The sequence below is a fragment of the Acanthaster planci genome, linkage group LG04, assembly GCF_054643075.1.
Source record: "Acanthaster planci isolate LZ-2023a linkage group LG04, COTS_SCS, whole genome shotgun sequence".
Taxonomy (NCBI): Eukaryota; Metazoa; Echinodermata; class Asteroidea; order Valvatida; family Acanthasteridae; genus Acanthaster; species Acanthaster planci.
Window position 1 is genome coordinate 5,525,759 of NC_141780.1, and position 15,994 is coordinate 5,541,752.

At 42.4% G+C, this 15,994-nt stretch overlaps 2 protein-coding genes across 3 annotated transcripts in view; one reads left to right on the top strand and one right to left on the bottom strand.

The window, feature by feature from the left end:
* The window catches only part of LOC110974132 (uncharacterized), a 35,021-nt gene that overhangs the window by 3,674 nt on the left and 15,353 nt on the right, over nt 1-15,994 (bottom strand). The window lies entirely within an intron of this gene.
* On the top strand, nt 1,805-13,259 carry LOC110974129 (uncharacterized). 2 transcript variants are annotated; one of them, XM_022225499.2, is made up of 2 exons: nt 1,805-2,044; nt 8,206-13,259. In XM_022225499.2, exon 2 carries the CDS (start codon nt 8,238-8,240, stop codon nt 11,019-11,021), a length of 2,784 nt encoding a protein of 927 aa, XP_022081191.2. In that variant the 5' UTR covers nt 1,805-2,044; nt 8,206-8,237; the 3' UTR covers nt 11,022-13,259. The 2 variants fall into 2 exon arrangements, with proteins under 2 accessions (XP_022081191.2, XP_086991360.1); XM_087135234.1 differs by lacking the exon at nt 1,805-2,044 and adding an exon at nt 2,493-2,665.

Below are 15,994 nucleotides of genomic sequence, written 5' to 3' on the forward strand. Positions count from 1 at the left end.
TGTAACAATACCCAGCATTCTTAGCAAAAAGTCCATATACATGTATATTTTGTTATATTTTAGGTAGCAATAAGAGTTTTGATGTTCCTCATTGAAACAGCATATTTCTTTTCAGACAAACAACATAAATTGGGTACAAATAGAGCAAGATGGAGTTTCTCCCTAAAAAAAAAAAAACAGAGAGGTACTCCTAAATCAAAGCTTCAGAGTAGCAATAACGGAAAACACCAACTAAAGAAATCATTTCCTTTTTTCCAGCTTTTCTGTACGATCATGTTGCGTGGTAAACTGTAGCTATAGCCGACTGGTAGAAGAGAAGTTCAACAATGCAGCCGGCTGGTCCGCCACCTTTGCCTCTTTGCTGTGTAAATACCTGGCAAGGTTATCAGACAATGACTGGCGACAACCTGAAAGGGGGAGCTCCATTCCAAGTAACTCACACAAAGTGCCCAGTATTCTGGTATCCAAAAATATGTTTCACAAAGGAAACGACAAAAAAAATGAAGGACATCTCTGGCACTCTGGAATTCTCCAACAGCATTCAGAACAGTTTGTCCTTGATACTTAAAAATTTAAGTTACAGTTTATTTTGTAATTACAAGACACAGATGAATAATTATCTGAGTTTTCTGGGCTATTACTACATTTGGTTTATTGAATGGCCCGCCATGTCAGACTTTGTACGGGATGAAAGTTGTGATTGCAAAACACAAACTTTCCACAGCAAAGGCAGGACACAGGGTCCTCCATACTCTGTACAAAACATACATGCAGTAGAGCCTGCAATGGCATAACAGTGATATACACTGTGTATTTACGGGTATGTGGGTAAAAAAATTGATAATGACAAAGTGATATTTGACAATATTTGGTGTGAAGAAGTCTCTGTGAACGGCAGAAAGTTTTAGGCGTCTTTCTTGAAACCCTGGCTCCGAGGGCAAATGAAAAGTGAACAAAAATTCAATAATGCTGGACTGTTTGGGTTACAAATGGAGGGTTGTACATGACGGATATTTAATACCAACTAAACTCTTTTTCTCAAAACGTTGGCTCATTTGTACACACGTACAGCCTGTGCCTTGAATACATACATCCAGTCAACTTGGTGGAGTTTATGTGAATCGGTTAGAATGACTTGCCAAAAACTGAAAACAAAAAAAAACCAAACAAAAAACACTGAATTTGTCATCATGACACAGACAATGTTAAGCCCAGTTCTGCTCAACGAGCTGTCAGCTTTCACTTTCAAGGGTATTGGGAAGTGTCAAACTGCACGGCCATAATAACCTACTCACAAGTGCAGGTTGCCCTGCGTGTAACCGTTGCCTAGGAATGATGCTGGCAGAGTCAGCATCTCATTAAAGGAGGGAAATAAACACAATCAATCAACGAGCCCTTCCTTAAAATGTGGGTGAGAGACAAAATGGGCACCACAAAAATGACCCCACCCAACACAAACACACATACCCATTCACACCTCAGTAAAGAAGGGGAAAAAAAAGCACCTATGATATGGGTACAGTAAGATCACTAAGGATGACATCACTGGTCTCGCCATTGTCCTCCTTGGATTGGGTTCATTAGCATAACAACAGATCCTGTCCCCTGCTGGAACCTTTGCAGCTTTCCCTTTTTGGGTTCACAGTGTGGGGCCAACCCGATGGAATTCACCCACCATTGATATGCAAACGCTGCCTACCCTACCATGGGTCCTGGCTTTTGTGTGCCCAAAGCCAAAGGGGTACTGAAAAGGGGGACCTTGTTGACAATGGGGGTGGCTTTATTTTTTTCTCAGCGGAAAAACTGCAGGCAGTGAGCTGCGTACATGCATCCTGTTGCACAATGACGGACTGATGATCTGATGCCTGCACAGGCCAGCGATATTCATGAGGACGGGTCTAAAGAGGACCATGCTCTCGTAGTGAAAGTTCGGAGAAATATTTTTTCTTAGAGACGGACGGTATTTCACCGCTGGCGTCACATCTCCCTGACAGGAAATACATTGGTCGGGCCGTCTGTCTTGAGATTTAGTCCAATAAAACTGGTGAGTTTTGGATGTCTAGGTTTAGAAACTCAATGCCCTAACCGGCTATTACCAAAGCAGTGTGCCGAGGTTCATTGGTGTTTTTGTAAGGTGAACATTTAGATATGGGGGGAGTTGGGGTGTATTCTATGACTAGATGTAACTCCTGGTCTGGATAGTTGATACACAAATCTTGGTATTAAGTGACAACTTACAGCATGTGTAAACAGTCTTTTTCTTTGATTTGTTCAGTTTTCCTTACAGCCAGAATTACATGACATTTGAAATCTTTTCAGCAAGTTTGAAAAGCAAATTACCCATGAATATAGTGAGGCTGGGTGTAACATTGGATATGAAATTTGTGAACAGCAGACTTTTCAGGTTTTCTAGGAAACGACAATTCCATTTGTGCCATTACAGAGATTGTCTTTAAAGAAATTAAATCGCTCGGCTTCTGTTGAAATGAGCAAATGTACTACCAGCAACTTACTCAGTTACGATCTTACCAGAGCTTCAAAGTTGCGTAACAACAGTGTTCAAATATTCTGACTCTACCCAAAGGCTGGTTATATACACATGTACTCTCAACACTGAACTGGTGCATGATAACAAGACCTGTGGATTGGGTATCAAAGAACAATGGTAATTATGATAACTTCACTTTCATTTTCATACTTTTCATTTAGTTTTCCTTTGTGACTGATGTGTTTTTGTGTGTCCACCTCAATTTACACCAAAAAAAAAAAAAGGAACAGCATTGGAGTGATTTCAACTGCGACTGCAATATACATGCACTCTGGGTGACGGGGGGGTAAATTATTTGGTATATTACAGGTGTTACAAGTACTTGGAATAACCCAGCTTCCTCAGAAGTAAAGTTCTGGAAAATTAATTTGTTGTGCCACTTGTTCACTGAAGCAATAAAATTGTTTACATATTTGAAGAAAAAGCCACACTTTGTGGCAATACTTAAATATTTAAGTATACAGGTGCAATTTCTGCCAGATGTCCGTGATACTGTGGTGCTTGCGATGTACATGTAGGTAGTGGGGTAATCTGTAAAAGCGCTGCACGCATCCTTTTCTTGGGGGGGGGTTGTTTTAACAGTGCTGTCTTCAAGTTACACAGATGGTACCCCCAACTTTTTTTTTCTGAATTTCAGACAATTACGTTGAATTTAACTTAAACATACCTAAATTAGCAAGTAAAATATCAAGAGGTTCTCTCACAGCACACCGCTTCACAACAGCCCCATCAGTGAATGCAAACTATGGCTTTCAATTTTTCACCCTACATGTACAAAAGACCCAACAAACGAAATGTTGCAACCATAGAGCCACGAGCCATTAAGTCCAGGATGCTTCGCAGCTGCCACACAGCCACTTGACAAGTACCCAAGATAGCTCCTCCATTACTGTTCGACACAAATGTCCGGCCCCGGCACATTAACGGACTGGAATCACTTAATGGTGGGGCCTCGTCCTCGTTATCCTTATGGGAGGCTAGTCGGCGGTTTGTCAGATATGACATTTAATTTGATAGATGTGAACATGCGGGGGCTTGATGCCTGTCATCTCCTGTTTGCAGTCACTCAAAGTGAATCAATTTAGATGACACAGTATCTGAACAGATCAGATGTAACTTCTGTAGAAAAAGGTTTTTTTGGGTTGGGAGGGATATCACAACCAACCCCTGACTATCCATAGTAATCAGGTAATTGTTAAGTATTTAAAAATTAAATAAATAATAATAAATAAAAATTTAAATGGTGCAATACAATTTCGGTTTGAATTTTTTTAAAACTTAACAAAAGCATCTATTAAAACCATCTACATGTATTATTATTTATTTATAAATTTTCTCCCAGCATATGCTAATTTTAATTAGGAGTAAATTAAATATATCCTCTCCTGATGTCACAAAAATAGCAGCAATTTTTTTAACACCAGCATGTATTTCAAGGTAGCAAGCTCCATGTTTAATTTTCCATTACACTTAATCTCCTAAAAATTTGCACCCAGCATCTTCCTTTCGGGGGGGGCAGACTTCTTAAATGCACAGTGGCCGTTGTTACCTGCAAAGGACTATCATGATTGGAACCTAATCAAAAAAATTCCACGGCAGCAAATTGCACTATTGATAATGAGTTCCTTGTTCACTCTGAACTAAGTACTTCGGAATACAGGCATAGGCACCTCGACTACACAACACACTTATACAAATCAAACCTTCATTTACGTGCAAGTGGCCATGATGACCAAAACTCCCTGTAGAAATGACTACATGATACAAGCAACAATCTTAAAGTACTTACGTGTACTTGAGTTGGATGAAAATTCAACAACAAAATGATTAGTGAGACAACCACAGGATAACGAGGTAATGTCAGGGGTTTCATTTGAAGGTACCTTGATGGCAATTTTATTTATTTACTTTCCGTTAGGTAACATATTAGTATCGATTGAGTCAAAAGGTCAACTGTTGAGCTTTGCTGCTCATGGTGTTGTTCGTGATAAACAGCTGTGTGGACATAATGTCTCCATCTGACATTTTATCCATGAAGCTTCTATGGCAACCTGTAAAACGATCAGATTCAAGTGTGGTTTCGGAGGAGCTGGCCCAAGAAAAATATTTGAAGGAAACTACAAAGCATTTACAAATGGATTATTTGTTTGAATGCAACTAATCCCCTGGCAAAAAAACCCTTTCTGCGTCTTTCAGTTTTGAATGGCACCAATGGGAAGGACAAATCTAACAAGGAAGTTGTTTGATCGGAGGAAAAATCATATGTTGTCTGAAATATTCTCCATGGCTTGACCTCATGATGTTAAGTTCTACTGAGTGCAACCAAATGCAACTAACCTAGAATTCACATCACAACACTCTAAATCCCTTAATCCTCCAATCTCCTCATTAAAACTCCACAAGGTTAAAAAAAAAAGGAGAAAAAAAACCCGGATTAACCAGCATCAGATTTGGTATCCTGTCAATTACTGCATTTCTTTGCCTATTGTTCCCTCCATTTTCCACACGCACAGGCTGCCAATAAAGGGTCAAATTTCGTGCACTTGACCAATAACAGGAACATTCCCAGCATAGCTGTGTTGAAAGGGAAACTGACGTCAAACTCCAACGCACATTTTCTTTTGACAGGATTTCTGTGCGTTTCCGCACTTTTGTCCACTGCTGAAAAAAAAATAATAAAACAGTCACCGGTACCAATTCTCAAGGCTAACTTGTGTATCAGTTCGTGCAATCTGCACAAGAGAGCTTAGGACTGAGACTAAATCAGAATTACTCAGCCTCATAAAAATCAGAATTCATCAAAATCATTCCGACGGAAACTGACAAGGCTGATGATCACTCTGATCAAAAAAATGAAATTAATTTCAGATACATTTCATGTCCGCTGTAATGAAAATGTGTCTTATTTTATTTTTGATTAATTTGAAGGAAAGCCACTCAATTAAAAGTTGACAGGGGATCAGGTAGACCATCACACAGAAAAGAAAGCACAAGGCAAAAAAAAGTTTGACCTTTCTGAATCACGGACTACAAAATTACACTGCTAAATTATGAGGCAACAGCATCATCAACAAATGAGAACTCAAAAGAATTAACCAGGGTTTGAAGATTTCTTTGACAACTGAAATAAAAAGAGGAAATAGAGAGAACCTGACATCATCACTGACCAGAAAGAATGTACGTAAGACTCTCTGGAAAGGCATTATTCTGTAGAAGCGTGACTTTGATATTGCATTTTTGAGATCTTAACTGGCAATGCACAATCGCTGCAGATACAAGCCATGGTGTGTTGCCCGTCACTTTCCCACCTGCCACTGAGAACAACTCCCCAATCAATAATATGTTAATCAATTTCCACTGCTCATGACTGCTGACTTTGATGTATCATTATCATTGGGGTAAACGAGCAACACCCCATGTTGAATCATTGCTGCGTCTTTTTCAGGTAGCGCCAATGTAACCTGCATTTTTATCTCGGATGCTTATTTTGCCTATCCACTCTTCTTCAAGTGAATTTTGGACACGATACATTACATGTAGACTAAATACCGGATACAGACTGTACTGAAGAACTAAAACAACGCTCTCTTTCACACTACCTGACGTAAATATATTGCTGAGCTTAAAGTGCAAATATTACTCAACCATGAAAAATGGTTGAAATTTTGAGAAAGGACAACAGATGCTCTTTTTCACACTTCAAAGGAACTCAGTACATCATATCACAGTGGCTCACAAAAAACTACAGACACATATGTACAGTCAACTGTATGAAGTGGTGAATATGCAATGAAGTACATCTATGCATAAACCATTTCTCGTCCATATTTACCCTTCTTCTCTCCAGCCCACATGCTGGTTTACTTTCAGACATTAAACCAGCAATAACTTTTTCTGGGGGTCAGTGCTAGGTGAATATTTTCCAATGCAAGATTGGCTTAATCCCCTCTCAATCCAGGAGAGTTAATGTTGGGTTAGCACAAAGATCAATAAAAACCACTGGAAATCCTGTCTGGATGCACAGTCCCGTTTGTGTGGGGCTTGCCTCGCACCCAGCTGAATGGAGGAATGCCGATCTGTCTTAATCCCCAGCCTACTAAGACTTCATGCACCATGGGCATGCACATGCACTGTGCGCTAGAAAAGCACCCACAGAACTTTCTCATGGACTTAGATTCACTATGGAAAAGGTTCCAGAGATTAGTACATGTATTCTAAAAGTAGAGATTGATTTGGTATGATACAGGAATCAAATGTTATTGTGTCCTTGGAAAACTTGATATGATGAACTATCAGATTTTCAATGCAATTTATGACTCCTTTTTCATGGTCATCAACACATCGTCACATCTCAAGAGAAAATTTGATTAAATGAACTGTGATAAAGACATTCCTTGGCCACTGGTTGCCACTTGTTCAAGACTTTTTAGTTATCACCTGTAATTTGACTACAGCCAGCATTAGCTAAAACTTGCTGAAACTTTTGTTTGTATATTGTTTTCTTCTGAGGCAAAATCCATAATGCACCAAAAATGGGCTGGGCCTCCATTCCCAATCAATCTGACTGCAATTCAAAGTGTTACTTCACAGCATCGCTGTACAAGAAGTTTCCATGCACACAAAGGCACCTATAGCAGCTAAGATTACATCATTTTGTACAACAACTTGCAAAGAATCTTTAATATAATGCCGCCATTCTAGTTTTGTGAAACTTGCTAAAAAAAAGAGGCCTTCATAGGCGACAATCAACAGAAATACCAATCTATGACAAAAGATAACTTGCTCGGGGGTAAGTGAAGCAGGCTGGATACCAACACATGTCAGTTTGTGACGGGTACTAGAAGCCTTTGTTACACCTAGAGAACAATGCATGCAAAAGGATGGGCAGCCTTGATATTTATGACTGACCTCTTCTTGTTGACTGGTGACAAAAAACTTCCAGTCAAACATGTGCCTAGGTGTCTGGATCTGCTCATACGCATGGCAATGTTTGCTGTTGAGTTTAGCACACATTAAGTCACAAGGTTCAGTTCAAATAACAAGCAAATGTGACCAGCAGCCCATTAAATAAAAGTGTTGAGATCTTAGCCGAATTTTGCAAAGTTTTTTTGCTCAAAATCTTCCCGAATCCTTCGTAACCTCCATTGTGCAGAAAACTTAATGGCATACATGAACATGTACATGTATGCTGAATACAGTAAAAAAAAGCTTTCATAAAATTGAAATTGCATCTATGGATTTATCAAATTCACCTAGTAGCATAAGTGTCATGTTAAGAAATAGTGGCTGGGATCTTCCTTCCTCAATCCAGAGAATCTTTAACATCCTGGAGGATTTTGAAGGATTTGGGAGCACGGGGGTAAATGTCACAAGACAGACAAGAACGTTAGCTTGGTGACTGTACATGAAAACATCACTGTAACCATCTCTCTATTGTACATCCTTGAGAAAACAGACAACTGTGGCATTTAACTGGGCTTTAACAAGAACTTTTCAACAAAGAAAAACTAGCGATGCTTTATGTTCTGCAATATACACATACATGTGTATATATAGAGTGGTATTGAACACTAAACGAGAAACTAAAGAGTGCTCCGTCTGTTATAAGCATCCACACAACAAAATAAATGAGCTTTTCTCTTCTTGTTTTATTGCAGTTGTATCAATTCTGCTGTGAGGACGCATCACCATGGCTCCCAAACATGCATTTCTTCAGATGTTGCTACTGATTGGAGTGTACATCCAACTTCCACCGTGCTCTGCACAGATCCCCACCATATCCAACAGACGCACCACTACGCCGACCCCTGCCATGACCACTCCGCAAGTCCCAACAACTCCTAATGTCCCACAAATGGAGACAAGCCCTGCCACGCAACCCATGCCAGTTACCTCAATGCAGTCCAGCCCAAACCCGGCAACGGCACCGAGTGCTACGACGCTAGCTTCGCCAGACCCCTCTACACAAGCAAGAACGGAACCCCCAACGCAGCCTGCCCCAACAATGGCCCCAACCGCGCAGCCACCAACAACCCAAACAATGCCACCGACCGTGCCTCCTACAATACCGCCAACAGAACCCCCACCGCCACCGTGCCCAAGCAGGTGCACGTGCAGCATGGCAGCACGTACTGTGACCTGCGAGCAAAAAGGTCTGACAGGTATTCCCCCCGACCTCCCAGAGTACACCCAGACACTATACCTCAGCAAGAACACCTTCAACATTCTGCCACGGGGTGCCTTCGGCCACCTACCCAATCTGATCAACCTCCACCTGGTCTCCTGTGGGATTCTGTCCATAGCGGACGGGGCTTTTAATGGCCTGCACCACCTCCGAGTCCTGAACTTGAGAAACAACCAGCTCACCTCGGTCGACCTGGTCCTTGGGGGGATGCCAGAGCTTGAAACCCTTGACCTTGAGCACAACCGGTTGAGCGCGTTGTCCGAGAATGTGCTCAACAATCTCCCCAATCTCCGCACCCTGCACATCGGAAGCAACATGGGCCTCCGTGATATCAGCATTGGAGCTTTCGACTCGAATCCCATGCTCAGGAGTCTAAGTATCTCCTACTGTGCTCTCAGCCGGCTAGACCCGATGATGTTTCGGAACTTGACACTGCTGGAAACCTTGACCTTGTCGGGGAATCCGATCTCCCAGATTCCATCTGGCGCCTTCCAGCACCTGTCTTCCCTGCAGGAGCTTCTGCTGTCCAACATGGAACTCTCAAGTCTCAGCGATACTGCCTTCCAAGGCCTCTTGCAGTTGAGGATCCTGAACCTGGCCAACAACCGTCTGACCAATTTAGACATTCCCACATTGACGCCCCTGACTCTACTGACAACTCTGGTCCTGGCCCAGAACCCCTGGAACTGCGGTTGCAGCATGGGCAACTTTATCAACTGGCTCAAAAACACCTCTCTCCACCAGATTGATTACTATACAACGCAGTGGAAATGCTACACCCCTGAGTCCCTGCAAGAAAGGCTGGCTTACACAATCCCACAAGAGGATTTTGCCTGTATACCCATATTCACCCTCACGCCAGACAGCAGAGTCATCAGCTACCATGATTTCACTGTCTTCCAGTGCACTGCACGAGGTGATCCCACTCCTGAAATTGAATGGTACCAGCCAGATAACTCCAAGGTCTCCACCACAAGCAACGCCGAGAATGTGTACACCAGTGATGACGGTACAGTCCTCATCATCCAAAGGCCGGAAGCAGTCAACAGCGGAAGATATAACTGCACAGCTAGAAATAGCAACGGTGCTTCATCCAAAACATTCTCTCTAACTGTGACAGGTATACCGACAACCCCTGGTCCGACAACCACAGGCGAGCCAACCTCCGTAACCACTGGGCTACCCCCGTGCACCTTCGCATCCATTCAGGTGAAGGTGGGCGAGATCACAGACACTACCATTAAGATGGAGTGGACAGGCTACAATGACCCTTACCTCAAAGGCTACATCATACAGACCACAGAGTTTGGGTCATCCCAGTCCACCATCAAGCTGGCTGGGGAAGCAGACATGTCATTTGTGGTGACTGATCTCACCGCCGGAACAAACTATGTCATCTGCGTAACTGTTTTCCTGGAGATGTGCCCAAGCTACACCACCTATGATCAGTGCGAGCAAGTGACAACTGGCGGAAAGACTGATGATGGCATTGCAGCGCTGGTGACCAAGCACCGTAACGAGATTATCGGCACGGCCCTGGCCACATTCTTTGGCACCCTGTTTATCCTGGCCTCCATTTTTGTCATCCTGTGGCAGTATCGCAAGCCCAAGTCCTTCACCGGGTACGACTTCAAGACCACACAGGACACGGTGCAGTTTGCTGACTTGGAGATAGGTGAGAGCAGCACAGGACAGATCTCAAACCAGCATATAAGGTACACTGGTTCCCTCACCTATGATAACCGAGGGGCGGTGCTACCAGATGAGGATGAAGAGTTGAACAGGAAGCAGCAGGTCCCAACCAAAAGCCACCAGGCTGAAGTGTACTCCATTCCACCTGATGCTCTTTACTCCATCCCGGAGACCAAGGGGAAGAGCAAGGGGAAAGGGAAAGGGAAAGGAAAGAGGGGCTCCCAGGCACCGCTCATTGAGATACCGCTGGACCAGTGGGATGAGAACAAGAGAAGCAGTGACTACATGGTGCCCACCACACCCACCAACGATGCAGACGCACCTGTCTTGGAGGCCAAGCTGGTGGACCAGGACATCAATGATGGGCCAGATGTTGGGGAGTTTGGCCACCTCTACGAGGAGCTCGACAGTCCCAAGTGTGACTGCGACCCTGTCATCAACGGAATCATCGAGAGCAACGGACACATGCCTAATCATGATCACTCGGTGACAAACGGACCCAATTCCGGCAAAGTCCGATTCAGTCTGCCAGAGGATGAGGGCAAGACGCCAGTAGCTAATGGCAGTTTGACCAAACAAGACATACTGAAAGTGTAGATACAAACAACGAAAAAAAAGGAGAGACTAACGCCAGTACATAATGAGCACACAGTGCATGTCTGAATATTTGAATACTTTCATCACAACACATGTACATGAGGCAGTTCTCAGAGACAGACCTATTGAACCCCCTTTGTATAGGTATGGTCATACTCAAAACTGTCCACGCGTATACACTGTATTAAATGAAGCAAGCACATGGGTGATTTTTCCAAACCCGAGGTTCATTTCTGGTCTTCAGTGGTAGAATTTAGTCTCTTCAGCGCTAGACTCTCCAGCACATGAGACATGAGACTCTCCAGCCCAATGCGCTTGGGTCATTTATACTGGCACTAGAAGCAAACAGTTTGAAATGATGGTGGAGGCGCAAAGGAAGACGGAGTGGGAGAGGAAGTCAGGAAGAAGGAAACCTGCCAGATATTATGCACAACAAGTCTCTCAGTGGGGAAAAAAAAAAGACATCATTAAGAGAGGATGCTTGAGGAACCATCAACCTATTTTTCCCCACACACACCTGCATTTCTCTTTCAACAAAAATGTTGCAGGGTTTATGAACATTAAGTTGAAAACTAGCAGCAATCACACTGAGACGGTGCTGTTTGCACTGGCCAAAACAGAGCATGTCCGATTCTCCCAAACAGGGTAACAGAGCGTGTGCTTTGGAGTTCATGCAGGGTGTCAACATTTATTCCAAAGGGGTTCTTTTTCACATCTTGGGTACATGTTCATCTGTTTCTGCTCCACTTAACCCGACTTTGGGGGGTTTCCTTTAACCAAAAAGGTCATATTTTGCCATAAAAACATGCACAGACCTGTGTGCTATCAACCCAATGGTGGCAGTATGTCATGCAGATAGATCATTACACTAGCGGTTCGGATGTCAAAGCTTGAAACAAATGTGACATGAAATTTGAGAACCTTAACTGCGTTTTACGTCTGTTCAACAAGATGTGTTACCGTAATTTTTAAATATACACTGTGTAATCAAACAATGGGTAACATATTACACAACTTACATGTACGTTGAGAATGTAGCTTTTGACGCTGGGCTGGTTCTAGAAAAATGTGCAAACTGTAGCCAACAAATAACTTAGTTCAATTCTACAGTTGTTTTGAAACTTTGTGTTATTATCAAGAAAAAGGATAACATACATCTTTGTGATCATTTGAAAACTTTTTTGTTTAACAGAGCCATATTGTTTAATGTTTTGTATTGCTGTACAAAATTCTTTTCATTTTTTTTTTATTGGGGATATATTCTGTGTCAATTTTCATCCTATTTAGTAAGTTCCCAGTTCTTTAGAAGGCACTGTGATAGATCTGTAAATAAGCTTATGATGAAGTGTATTATTTCTCGGGTTTTGTAATGTAAGAAATCATAAACAAGTGTTAAGGTTTTAAATTCTGTATAAACATGTACATGTACGTTTTGTACCGATACTATATTTTTGCACATGTACAAATGTTGAGCTGCATGTATCCTTATGAGCCAGCAGAATCTTGTTTAGATCTAGCAAATTGCATAGATCATTATGTCGTTTTCTTTAAATGCTTATGTGCTCGAGTTTCAAATTTCAATTGTACGGAATTTGTGCAGGCATGAAAATTCCAACCAAAAATGATTTCCAGATTTAATGTGCCCTATCGTCAGTCTTTGTACTTTCAATCTGTCATTTCACTGCGCAAGTACTCACGCCCAAATAATACGTGCAGTTGAAACTGCAATTGTGCCATCAATCTGAATTGAATCTAGAACTGCGGCTGCGTTTGTTTCCCGCAGACCCGTCGTTGGTTTACAGACACCAAATCTTGCCAAATGGGTGGTGCGAACCAGTGCATAGATCGCTGGTCGTGATCCAGATCGGTGTGAAACAAACAGGCCCGGAGAGGGGTGCATTTTGATGGAGAACACTCGCATTTGTTCTGGGATAAATGAAGCCATAAGCCCTGTTATTTCACACTGCTTACGAGGTGATCAAACTCAAAGTCCAAGGTGGGTTTTCAAACACTGGACAACATTTGGAATAAATTAACATGTAGTGGGATGGGGTGAGGGGAAGTTGCAAAGGGGCGTTGGTAAAAACGAGAGGGAGCATTCGGAAAGATTATAACAGCCTGTAAATTTTAAACACTTCAAAATGCGTAGAGCGCATGCTGTTCGTTACTTCACCTTATCCTTATGAGTTATTTGAATGGTAAATTGCAAAATAAAAGCTAGCGCATAAGCTCATATAACCCTTGACTTCAAAGGCCATTTACATATTCATCTATCAATTGTTCCAAGCTCTTCCTCTGCCCCCTCTACCAAGGACACACCCCCAGGATGTGGCAATGGCTTCTTTTAAAGTGCCAAAAATCCCTATCCCTGGGGTACCCTTGCCAAGTTCAACAGCATAGCCAGGGTTCTTGCTGCAGCGGGGGTGCGGGAGAGCTGAGTGTCACAGTGGGATGGGGCACAAGTGCCAGTGTCTGCTTAACGCTACTGTTATTTTCTCTGTTTTCCAAATTTCCGGAGGACGAAAGTAATGGGGGGGGAAGAAGTGACCATTTGAATGGTGTGCCCCACCTGCGCCCCCCTCCCCCCGCTAGTCTATGGGCCACATATGCTTATGACACACAGAAATGTTTTATCAGGGGCTCCAAAGATGTGACACTTGGGGAAAGGGATGGGAGGCGAGGGCACTGCGTACACATATAATTGATACATTGTTTTTACTTACTGTAAATCATATTGTCGTGTATTTTTCTGTCAAAAGGCCGCATGAATTTCCCCTGGCGGGACAATAAAGTTTTCATCTTGTCTTATCTGATAGGCACATTACATGTGCATGTGCATGCTGATGTTGAAGTACATGCATACTGGAAAGTGTGGCAGATACATGTATGCACGCATACATTACTGTACAATGTCTGCACAGCCACATACCTCCACAGCAATGATACTCATTACACTGCACATGCCGATGGGTGAACTCACACTTTGCATTACCATACATGTACATTATTGCTACAGCCTTCAGTTTGCCATTTGTCACTAACTACATGTACATGCAATTCAAAGAAAATAAACATTTCAGCCCTATTGCGGAAAAGCAACCGGTTCACTTGCTGACTGGGGTGGCATTCGAACCCACATCCTCCTGCTTACAAGCACAGATGTCTTAACATCTTCACGTTAGGAGTTAACAAACTTGTGACTCGTGGGAATGACCTGCTACGCTTGGCAGCCATGTCTCCAGAAAGTACCAGCAGAGATAAACTTTACATCATTTTAAAGCTCTTGAAATAGCCTTAATTTCATAAAATACAAAAGCTATACGGTGTACCGCCAAAAAATATGCCAATATATGACCTTGACCTTGAACTGCAAAAATACGTACTTTTTAGATGCTTCACACGTCACACAAGATTGAGTCATGAATGGCTCAATCTGATATGTTATTCCAAAGTAGCACGTGATGGGGGTGTGGCTACAAAATGCAACCCTTTTAAGTTTGGCTATGGTTCCCACTGCCACAGACAACCAAATCTGATTAATGAACTGAAGAAATATGCCAAGCTTTCTTCATGGACAGAGGCAGCAGGGAAAACAGCCACATTAATCAGTCCCGTTTGGATTCAGTACACCGTAAATGAACTGCTTCCAAGTTTCTTTGTAGATTACATGTACATATGTTTTGGTATATGGCCTTGTTTGTAAACGGTTTCTAGCCTATATGAAGCAGTATACATGTACGCACATGTATGCCCATCATGTATTGCTGAAATTAGATATCCTTGGTAAAAATTCTTAAGAAAATACTGACAAATGTGCAAACATTTTTCCACACACAATTTTTAACCTTGTGAACCGGATAACTGCCACCAAGAGCCAACAGTAAGATTGAGACATCTACTTCAATAACCTCTACTTTGAGAAGTTTTGCTGAAAAAAAAAATTATACTGAAGGAATGCCATTCACTGACAACTCAAAATTATTTTGGTAGATTTGAACATTTAAAAGCAAATTCAGTTGCAGTCAAGCAAATAACTAGAGTTCAGAGAAAAACGGGGTACAAGTACAACACTGGCTTTACGAAATGGCTGACTAAACCTGTGTTACCGTGAGAACCAAAGATTCAGCAGTGAGACCACTGCTGTTTACAGTTTACTGCGTCAACCCGGCCAAGCTTCCGAAACTGCCTCGGGCAAGTTGGGGACTAATCCATGGCTGGGCTTTTCAACCCGTGTTTGTGGTTGACGTGGCACCTTGAACAAATTCCCATGCCAGTCACCGTCCAGAATTTTTTATTCATCACAGTACACAATATGGGTCAGAGGTCAAATTTAGAAAAGAGCAACGAAGGAATGCGGAAACAAGTGTGTTGCAAATTATAGCATGTTTACCCAATCACTTGTCTGTGAATAAGGGCGGCTGACAAATTTAGAATTTTAATATCCCATGTTGACAACAAATTCATCTCTTTGACAGCAAAGTATAGACAGGTGTATACATATATCAAGAAACCTTGTTAGGTTGTCTTGTTCCTAGTTCAATCAATTTCAAAAAGGAATGCCAGGAGCAGGAGTCGGGTCACTGGTAGATCCGAGAAGGGATTTGGGGGCTTCAAATCCCCCTTTTGAGTTGACAAACATTGGAAAAAAAAACACAACGCAAATGCACCTTATCCCCCCTGACAGTGACACTCCTCCTGGAGCCAAAACTTTCTTTTCTTGCAATCTCTCCCCACAATTGAACAGTGTATTGATTGGTATAAACATAGACATCACTACCTATGTGAAGAACATGTGCATATTTCATATGTGGACATGTTCACACATGTGCCTCTTTTGGAATATCCTGGGCAAACATCATGCTTTTAGCCCACTGAATGGTGCTTGTTTACGCCACTGAACACTGGCACAAATACCTGCCCCAAGGAGCTGTGTCCAGGGCACAGATTAAGCATTCTGCACCTGCTAACAAGCC